General features: G+C 40.5%; 1 protein-coding gene across 1 annotated transcript; it reads left to right on the top strand.

Moving 5' to 3' along the window:
- Positions 1 to 1,088: 1,088 nt before the first annotated feature.
- pmp22b (peripheral myelin protein 22b) lies at positions 1,089 to 9,685 on the top strand. Its single transcript, XM_084937289.1, has 5 exons — positions 1,089 to 1,232; positions 1,989 to 2,079; positions 2,376 to 2,460; positions 5,471 to 5,611; positions 7,313 to 9,685. Exons 2-5 carry the CDS (start codon positions 2,002 to 2,004, stop codon positions 7,471 to 7,473), a joined length of 465 nt encoding a protein of 154 aa, XP_084793415.1. The 5' UTR covers positions 1,089 to 1,232; positions 1,989 to 2,001; the 3' UTR covers positions 7,474 to 9,685.
- Positions 9,686 to 10,945: the final 1,260 nt, after the last annotated feature.

The following is a 10,945-nucleotide window of genomic DNA, read 5'->3' as shown; positions in this document are numbered from 1 at the left end:
GCTAGTGCAAACGTCTTTTAATGTTTGGAAGAGGAATTTTATTAGAAATGGTGCCTTTAACATGTACAACGAAGGGCAGAATCAATCAAAAAGAATTGCTTTTCTAAATGATCGTAGTATGTACTGGTTATCTTGTATCTCTGTAATTCTGCCCTGAACACGATCCAGAGGGAGAAAGAGATAAGGCCATCAATTTATACTGTATAATATTTTCATGGTTAACTCCCTGAATATATTTCTTTGAATTACGCTCGTTACAACACACACGTTTATAGAACTGACCAAAGTGCATACTTTTAACATCAGGGGCTGTGGTCCTTGTTCAGGGTGGAACACCATCACACTCCCACTGGAAATGAGTCACGTCAAACAGAGGAGAGCCCCAGATGCTATCTCTCACTTGTGGTGTGCTGAGCATGCCCATCCACACTTTCACGCACACAGTGAGTCACAGCGCATAGTGCATGATTACCAGAGGGAGAAGGCCCACGCCACATCACATTGCAAAACATTACAACCGAGTCTGTCACTCTGACTCCCGTGGTTTCCAAGGAAACGTTGCTTTTCATTGCCTTACAGTGTTGTACCACAAACACATAAGCTATTACATACGATATATGACCAGAAAAAGGTCTTTATTTATTTATTATTTGTTTAGGTTCCTTGCATAAACAAGAAATGAACGTAAATTAAGAAAAAAAAACAACTAATGTCTTGCAATTCTTGGACAATTGTGCTTGATTTTCAAATAAATCCCCTTATTATTTAATGATATAAACTATAAATATGCCAAAAAAGAAAGTTTCAGATGTCTTATTACATTACTTATAAATATCTACCATATGGAACTCCAAATTAAATTCCTAATACCTACAACAAAAAATGAAAGAGAAACCTCGAAATCACATAGTTGCTCTTAGTTACCACGACAGCCAAACAATTATTACCAGGTTACTACACACAGTAAGTTAGTAACTAAGGCAACCCATGGCATTACGCATAGCGCGTCTATATTGGGAACACTGGCTGTGAACCAGAGGGTCACTCCATGACGCAGCGACGCACGCAGGGCGTTGTTCTTCCATAATGAGACTTTATAACAGAACGTCAGTCCTGGCATCAATCTAGTCTGAGAGCGACTTTTAGGACAGAGGACTACCGCTGTCGGACTCTTTTTCGGGCAAACTTGCTTTTGCTTCTCTTTTTGTGGACATACAAGCTCTACGCTCGAAGTAAGTGGACTTTGCTTTTTTCTAAACTTAGTTACGTTCAGGCGCACTCAGGCAGTTCCGGCGGATTAAAGGCAGAAACGAGATTTTCCCCGCGCAGACTGCTTCATTGCGCGTACACACAGACACGGGGGAATTGAGCTGTCACCGCAAATAAACTGGCATTAAGTTTAGCATATTAATTTCAACTATAGACAGAATTAATAAGCCTTTGTCTAATCGTGTTTCCTTCGCTTTGTTTTAACAAGTCATTTTGCTACCCGCAAAAAACCGAATATAGCTGAAATAAATGCAGTTTTGTAAATGATACATGGCGGATTTAAGGAGTTTCAAAGAAAAAAAAAAGACGTATTATTATTTTATTTTATTTTTTTATTTTTTTATTTATTTATTTTTGCTTAAAAAAGCCAAGATTTTGTGTTGTTTGGAACAAGTTAAAGCAAAAAGGGTCCCTCCTGAGATAATCTTTAAAGTTTAATCATATTGACAAACTTGCTGTTACACTGGCTGTGACTCAAAGGCACCACACCTCTGACTATATGAAGAATATCCTTAATTATTTACTGTCTTTTGAAAGTGATGTTATGGAAGGATCCTGTCATCTCAAACAGACAGGCTGAGATAAAATTTCTTAAAAGGCTGTCCGCGTTGAACGTGCTGCAGCGACACACCCATATCCCACCAATCTGACATCCACACAAATACACACGCACACGTACATTGACCGTCTGATCGTCTCCTCTACTCACTGCTTTCCAGATCATCTGTAAAGATGCTGCTCCTGCTACTTGGAATCATCTTCCTGCACCTCGCTGCTCTGGTTCTCCTCTTTGTGTCAACAATTGTCAGCGTGAGTGAAAATGACATGTTTACCCGTGTCTCTGTTTGTTCAGATGTCATAGTGAGCATGCACACAGAGCAGGAGCAATTAGAAAGGCATGCATGTGCACTCAATATCCTGAAGATATAAGATATCGTGGAGGATTACATGCAAACTGACTCTCTTGGAGCCGTTATGGATGTTTTACCTCCACCACTAAACATAAAATAATTATTATTCAACTTATTTATGTGTGTCTTAGGAATAGAACTATGCCAATGAGATCTATTTCTCTTATTGACTGAGTTGTATGTTGTTGCCACCAGGTATGGACAACAGGTGAATCTACCACATCAGACCTATGGACAAACTGTACTACCGCCTCTGGATGTATCCCAGCATCAACTGGAGGTCAGATACCAGCCTCACTTATATTTTGCTGTTTGCCTTTAAACTGTTTGTTGACAATACAGTGGCTGGGGAATTTACTGGGAATTTACATGCTGCTCTGTTCTCTCTGAAGCTCAGTTTTAAACTTGGTTTACTTTAAAAATCCATCATTTACCTACCCTATGGTGTGGGTGTGTCACAGTTACTCTGGAACTGTGGTGCCATCTAGGGCAGAGAATGTGGCAGTGCTGTTTTGAAGTGCTAGCTGATAGGTTGCCACTGTATAAATAGTCGTGGTGCGATGTCCATATTCAGGTCTCGTGTTGGGAGTCCATAGTAACAGAGCTGTGGAGAATCAGGGTGGGGCTGCAAAGAGTATTTAAAGTTTTAAATCTATGTGCGTGTGTGTTTGAAACCAGGGAAACCTTGGACCACCATGAGCAGAACATAGCATGCTGATAGTGGGTCACGCCCAGACTAAGATCTTAGTGTCCCGTGTTAGCTTGCAGGGATCATTAGGACAATTTAAGGCAGCAGGTGCAGCGTTAGGAGATTTATGTACACAAAGTCAGACACTGGATGCTTTAATTAGAAATACTGATATTCATATTGATAGTAGACACTAAATACAAATATTTTACAATGTCAAAACAGTCAAAGAGTGATATATTTTCCTCTTCCTGAAAGTTCACTCTGCATCAGCTGTATGTTTTGCTACTAAAAGTGCCGTCACAGTGCTGCAAGAGCTGCTGGCTGTAGCTGGCTGATGTCATTTGTCTAGTATGAGCTGCGTTCAGCCAGTGTGTATTTTGTCAGGGGCAGCAGTGGTTGCACACTCTGCCAGGTAGTTTGATGGTGCAGTCAGTTTGTTTGACTTGCTTTCACTGGTGCACTGACGCAGAGTGTTTATTTAAGAAGGCGCGTGTGTTGTTCCCAGCTCTTTGCTTTGGCTTTGAGAGATGGAAGATAGTGGTCTGCTCGCACGTTGGGGCCAAGCCTGCGTTCAAAAGAGCTTTTGGAAGCTTTGCTGAGCAATCAACTTTCCTCTGAACCAAATCATAATCATGGGCATCACAGTTATTTTTAGGGAATTTCTAAACCTTCAGTGTTGCCATGAAAAAAAAGAAAAGAAAAACACACACACACACTTGTGATGCCACAGTTATCAAATGCTGAGTGAGTTAAACATCACGTGCTTGCAGCCAGGAAAATTACTTCACAAAATTTACTTGCTCTAAATTTAGCGGTCGAGGAATGTCTGCTGCCCCAGCACAGACCTACACCACATAAACAAGTGAGGGAATACTACAGCAGTTTTATTTTTGCTGTTTACTGTTTTGGGAAAAGCTTCAACAGTTACTTTCCTGTTTTGAATTTCAGCAGAATCCTTTAGTTGCTCTTCCTGGAAGTTATTTCCGTAATAATAATGAACCCAGACCCAGTTTATGTTCATTTTTGAATGCGAGTCCCTTTGGGTTTCTGTGTTATTTTGAACCGTGAAGCACGCCTCATGCCAGGAAATGCGCGATGTCACTGTTTCCTACTACTGGTCAGGAAAGAAGGAAGGAAGGAGGGCTGGAGGGCTGTTTATTAGAAAGCAGTGTACTGTCGCTGCATTCACAAAATGTTATCACAGATTTATATATAACATTTGAAAACACGGTTATCATAGTGGAATCTAATTGTTGCGTGGGTGTGGTATCAAGCTGGCGACATTTTGTGGATGGAGATTTGCAATGTGTCATGTTTCTTCCCATATCTCATCTATGAGCCAGTGGTCCTCAGGACATTCTCTGCTGCTGTCATTGTAGGAAACCTGACTCCGAGCTGGTAACTCTATGTAGTCATCATGCAGTTTCACCAGAAAAACTGTGATTGTTTTTTAAACGGCCACAGAATAAAATGCATGAAATGTGTTACGGGGTAATGAATAGTTGTAATGCTGAGTTAAAATGCGGTCAGTTAAAGTGAAAAACATCACACAAAGTAAGCTGTTTTATTGCTTAATCATCCTTGTTGTTCTTGAGAACGAGCACTAATAAATTATGCACTGTGCCTTTTTTCCACTTTGTAAGTGCGCCTCCATTAAAACCGCAATATGCCTCTTATTTTAAAAAAAAGTAAGAGAATCAATAAATCACAGATGTATGAGAATTTTGAAGTAGACAAATCCATATATTTCAATGTCAAACCTTCGCAGAGGCATGCATACAGATTGAGTTATATTACAGAAATACATATTTTAAAGACTTATCTGGAGTACTTGCAGGCGTCAGGACTGGACAGCAGCTAGTGAGTGGCATTTGCAACTTATGCCAATACACACAGATCTAGGGAGATAAGAGCACAAAAATAGAAATAGTAAACATGACTAAAGAGAAAGACTAAATAAGTATATAGAGGAAGGGAAAGCGCGAGTGCTTCAGGAAACCTGTGGGGCAGGAAGTGAGGTAAGGTGAGAAACCTGATAGGGCCTGATGGGGTAGGAAGTAAGCATGGAAAACCATCAGTCAAGAAATAGACACTGCTTGGAAGTCCAATGATTCCTGGAATGGCAGCACGAGTAAAACGCAAAAACACACAACCATACATGGAGATTGAGCACCAGTAGAGTAGATGGTGCATGGTGGACTCTGTCAATACAGGTGTCTAATGGGTTAATAGCTTCTAGAAGCCTGGCCTTGGAGGAAAAATCAATATGGCACATTTAGTCATAGGTCCTACTGTGAGGGGCTCACAGAGCTTTTAGAAATAAGATACCTAAGTTTCATTGTTAAGGATCCATTATAGATTCCCAGAAGTCCACAATGCAAGGGCTGCCTCATTATGTTTTATTTGTGAGGATGCTTAAATTCAGCAGGGGCACAGTACACTTTGGGTTTGGATTTTTTTTCATTTGTGTCTTCTCATCTTGTTGTGTGTTCATTAAGTCAATCAAACATCTATTATACTCTGGTTCATGATGACTGGCGTGCTGTTGCTGACAGCACTCTCTCTCTCTCTCTTTTCAACTCCCCTCTCTCCCCTGCAGAGTGGATTCAGTCGGTCCAGGCTGTCATGATCCTATCCATCATCTTCAGCTGCCTGTCTCTCTTCCTCTTCTTCTGCCAGCTCTTCACTTTGCAGAAGGGTGGACGCTTCTTCCTCACTGGAACCTTCCAGATCCTTGCCAGTGAGTTCATCACCCTTGACACATTCACATAATTTTTATATTACGTGAGTAAATATAATAAAAATGTATTTAAAAAATGAGGCATTTCATTGATAACAGTATCAACCAAATAAATCAGCTTTTTTTTTCAATTTTGAGAAGCTGGAAAATGGAAATGTTCTTTATTTTCCCAAGAATGACTAATATACACGGTCACTGAAATGTTTTAGAACACCGCAGTTCTTTTTTTAAAATTTAAATTTAAACAGCTCTCATCAAATGTGTCCCAACTTTCATTGACTACTTATAACCTCATCTATCCACGTGTAGGGTAGTATGAGTATTGTACTGCAAAAAGTTGTGTGTTGCTATAAAAATTGCAAGTAAAAGGCAATTAACAAAGGAAGAGAGACAGAAGATCATAATGCTTGAAAGTGTAGGTTGTTCCTGTCAGAGAAATGGTGAAGAAACTCAATGTGTCAGTGAGTACAGTCACCTTCACCATTAAAAGGCACTCAGAAACTTGGAGAAACTCTGACAGGAAGTTGAGTCATCAGGTTGTGTGACAGCCAATTCACAAGACCACAGCTTTAAACGTTCAGTTCAAGAGTAATCGTGGTAAGCAAGTCTCATTTTTGACTGTAAAGAGAAGGCTTTGAGTTGAAGGTTTGACAGGTTGAGCTGTAGCAAGAAAGCCATTGCTAAGATGCCAGAATAAGAAAAAAAGGGCTTGCCTGGTCCATGAAACACAGCCAATGGACTACTGAAGACTGGAAGAAGGTGTCATGGACTGATGAATCAAGATTTGAAATCTTTGGTTTATCAGCCAAGATTTTCTTTACACCGACACGTAAGCAAAAGGATGGTTCCCCAACATGTGACATCAAATGTCAAACATGAAGGAGGAAGCGTGATGGTCTGGGGCTGTTTTGCTGGATCCAGAGTCAGTGACTTGCATAGAGTAACCAAAATGGCTACCATAGCATTCTGCCATGCAGTACCCTCTGAGAAGTGCATGCAAACTTTTGACTGGTAGTCTAGCTTCCGCACTACTCTGACCTGCATTAATAACACAGCAACACTTGGGTAGTCTCAAAAGGTGCTACTCATACAGTACAAATCCACCACCACCAAGAAACCATTAGTGGATGCTCACTTTCCATGTTCTATTGGAGAGAATCAGATTTAGGGGGTATGAGCCAGTTACTAATGGTTTTTATACTCCCCTTGTTCATTGTACTCCATGCCCTTTGGCCAGAGAGCATCTCTACTGCAAGTCCATTGTGTTCTCTCTTGGCAGCCCTTTACAAAATCCCAGGTTTTCTCTCCACGGTGCCAGCACATTGCCTGGCACCCAGTTGCCCACTCAGCCAAACAGGAATGACACTGGGAACACTGCCAGCCGCGCAGTGTTCAAATGTCAGTAAGGCTGGCGGTGGGAGGTGTGGCGTGGGAGGATGGGGGGTCTGACAAACAGATCGTGCCATGTCAGACAAGGTTGGTCGGTGGGCAGAGCTGGAAAAGCTTACATAGGCTACAATGGGGTTCAACAAGCATGAAAAAGTGTGATGTAATGCGGGGGAATGCCTTCTGGGAAACTGACCTGCTCGTTACTGCCGCCAAGCAGGGTTCAGCCCAGGACACAAGACACACAGAAACCTGATCTAACACTAAGATGATTATGGCCAGTATTATTAAAAAGTCACCTTTTTCCCCTTGCAGGTTTGTTTGTGATGAGCGGAGCCATCATCTACACGGTGATGAGTCCAGAATGGGTGCCGGAGGGAAATTCATTTGGCTACTCCTACATCCTGGCGTGGGTGGCCTTCCCCTTGGCGCTGATCAGCGGACTCATCTATGTCATCTTGAGGAAGCGAGAATGAGCCGTCACTCCATCCCACTGTTCCCAGTAACCCCCCCCCCCGCCCCCCGCCCCCCGCCCAACTGCAAGTGCTATCAGTACCCCTCTGAAGTATAACTCGTGACGCCCAACTACCAGTGGAGCCACCAGGCCAAAACACCCAGTTCACAGAAGGGGGGATTAATACCAAAAATCAAACCAAAACACGAAAACACCAATACTGTCTCAGTTTAAAGATGTATATAGTATCTATGGTTTAAAACATATTTATAACACTTTTTACATATATGTACATAGTTTTTGTGTTGCTCTGTCAATGGATACTATGAGCTTTATTTTAGCTGATTAAGTGCCTCAGTCTTTGTTTGTAATGATGAAATAATTATAGACTATTTTTGTTGTGGGATTTTTTTTTTTGCCTTTTTTGTTTCGGTAATTGCCAAGTAATAAGTAAGAGAGAAAAAAAGTGTTTCTTGAAGTATACTAACCAAAGTGCATGTATAGAAATAGAGAGGTTAATTAAGCATTTTCGACAGGGTTGCTTTACAAAAGAGAGTGGTAACATCCATGGATGTAGCATAGCCATGAATATGGATTTGGTCCTTTTCTATTTGTGAATTTGCAAGTTTAAGTGTATTTGTTTTCAGTCTTTTTTCTATTTCTTACTTTCAACAAAAGATGGTGCTATGTATTTATCATTCCTATTACTGATAGCAATCATTTACAGCAGAGTTGCTTTGTTATTGTTTAGAGTCAAACAGCTTGCCATTAATTAAAGTGAGACTCAGCCAGCGGTGCACTTCTACATCTAGTGCCTGGCTGCTTCTTTAGGGAACACAGCCGATTTCACTTTGCAGTGTCTGATTATTTTTTTCCCCCTTTTATCAGCTACTGTAAACGGCGGATAAACACGGTTGGGGTGGTGCACTAATGAAATCGAAAGTCACTTAGAATGGAATGTCAGTATTATTCTGCGAGTTTATAGTCTGATCACAGAGAAAGAACTTTAAATAAGCTTTTATTTTTCAGCTCTGTTTGCCTTAATTTTCCATCATTCTGATGTTTGTGTTCGCCTCGCGCGTATGGCTGTTCAATTCTCAAGAAGTCTTTGTAGAAAAATATCAGAAAGAGCATAATCACTGTGGGGCATTATACCTAAAGGAAGAAGTTATACATTTAACGCTACTAGAATAAATGCCACCAAGTTGAAGCCATATAAAATATGAGATGATAGGAAAAACATGACTGAAATATTAACTCTATTAAGTGATAAAAGGACAGAGAGGTTTGCAGTAATGATACAACTGTCTGTTTCACATACTTGAAGTTTGACATGCTGCAGTCTCTGCCCACTGACGTTTAGATGGTTTTTTGTCTACTGTATAAAACCTTTACTGTTTATATGTTGTGCATAACAAATGTTTATGACAATCTAACCTAAAACACTCACTTACTAAATAAAACTACTTTCACATTATCTAATACTGTGTATTCCACTGTTACAAGGGACTGCAACACTTTATGCATGTAAAGTAAACTGTTACATTTTGCAGAAGTCATTTTGCTGTTTGCCCGTAAACTTTGAGACACACTTTTCTGAGCTACAAAAGCTTAATGTGGAAAATGATGATTACTACCCATGTGTCGTGGCATATTTGCTATTACTGATGTGTGTGAAACTGTTCGAGATCAGTCGAAGACATCGGCAACTGAAATGCAGCCTGTAAATGTCTGTGTGCAATTTAGCCAGTCAAACCTAGGTTAGTGCATGTGGTTGCAAATGCTGTATGCGACTTGTGTCACCCACACGGCGCACGATGCCAGCTATTCAAAACACGCAGATAGCGTTTCAGTGTATACTGTGTCTCTCGTGACATCAGACATTAAGAGGACTGGGAGCATGTTCTGAACACTAATGAGAAGGCATCTGTCCTCCACTTGATGGCATCTCCTCTGAGATCCTCTCCCCTTCCAAAAAAGAACTACACTGTGTTGGATTCAAGTATTTCATTCTGAGCTTACACTAGATAATAGTCTGCTATGGTTTTTCAGCATGATGCTCTTCATTGGGTCCAGTTAGAAGAGACTGCCTCTAATGACAACTGCCCTCTTGATTATTTTGTGTAAAGCTGCCACTTTCAGCTGTGCTATGTTTACACCAAAACCAAATGCTCTTGATATTACCAAAAGCTACTTTGAATTTAACCATTAAAGGATGATTCTTGCCACCTTAATGGAGCTTACTGTGTCTTTCAGTCGCAGTGCACACATCTATAACATATCTATTCAATCTGAAGAACACTCAGCCATTCTGACTAATGGAGTCTGAATATTCTATTTCTGTAACAGTCACTCCTCAGCTAGCACTTTTGCACTGAGCTGATGATGCGTCTAAATCTCCAGCAGTGAAAGAGTACACTCTAAAGAAGGATTCTTGTTGCAGGCTCAGGCGGTCACAGTCTCCTACTACTGCCCCCTCTGACATTCTAGCACTGGGTTAAATGGGAACACTGCATTCTGGTCTGCGAGCGTGTGGGTGTGTGTTGTTGTTGTTTACAGACTGGGAAAGTCTCTGTGTGTACAGATGTGCATACCACATTATACCATTCCAATGTATTATGTCATCATGGTGTTCAATTTCCTTAGGTCAATATACATAGTTACAGGCTTAAAAATTTTGCATGTCCTGTGCAATACTGCCATCCAGTGGAAGCACACAGTAGCAATGCCAACATTTACTATATGTCTCATACTAGATTAGCAAACACTGCCGCTGTGTGGTACAATTGGAGCACTGCATGTCATTTCACCATCTACCATTGCACCGAGAAGGGAGACAGACCGAAATAGCCTCTGGTGGGTGTGGCAGATCATATTCTTTTCTTAATGAAGTGTGTCAAACCTCGTTAACGCCTTATATGATGATTAAGGTTTGTCTGGAACTCAGCTTGTTTGTGACGGTACATCACTGCCATTAGTATGCATTTATGAGGTAGAGGGGGGTGATTCTGCCAACTAGTCTACTTTAGTCAGACTGATAAATGTGCCTCCTCCAAAGCCATTATGAAGCTTCTTCTGCACAAGACATCATCAGACGCAAAGGTAGAAGACAGATTACTCTTCTCCATTTGATAAAGTATTATTACCATTATTAATAATACAACAAAGCCAGATTAAAAAAAAGAGATAGAGAGACTACAGACTGCAATTTAAATTCCTAAGCTCACAACAGAACTGACCAGTACTTCTTTACAAAAAAGAGATCTTTATTTTAAGGGACAGAGTTAAATGAAAATTTAAGTAAAAAAAAAAAAAAGAAGACAAAAACAAAGTAAAAAACAAACTAACAAAATCAAGTCAAGTCAAATGAGCAGACAGTGAAGAAATTGAAAATGGGCAACAGGTTACAGTTACAACTATATTGAGTATACTGTCACTTTTTACCAGTCTGCCATTGTAAATTCCAGCAAAGATTTCTGGCACAAGTTCACCTA

The sequence above is a fragment of the Perissodus microlepis genome, chromosome 8 (assembly GCF_051167445.1).
Source record: "Perissodus microlepis isolate ML-2025 ecotype Zambia chromosome 8, ASM5116744v1, whole genome shotgun sequence".
NCBI classification, from domain to species: domain Eukaryota; kingdom Metazoa; phylum Chordata; class Actinopteri; order Cichliformes; family Cichlidae; genus Perissodus; species Perissodus microlepis.
This window is presented reverse-complemented; position numbering and strand designations above follow the sequence as displayed.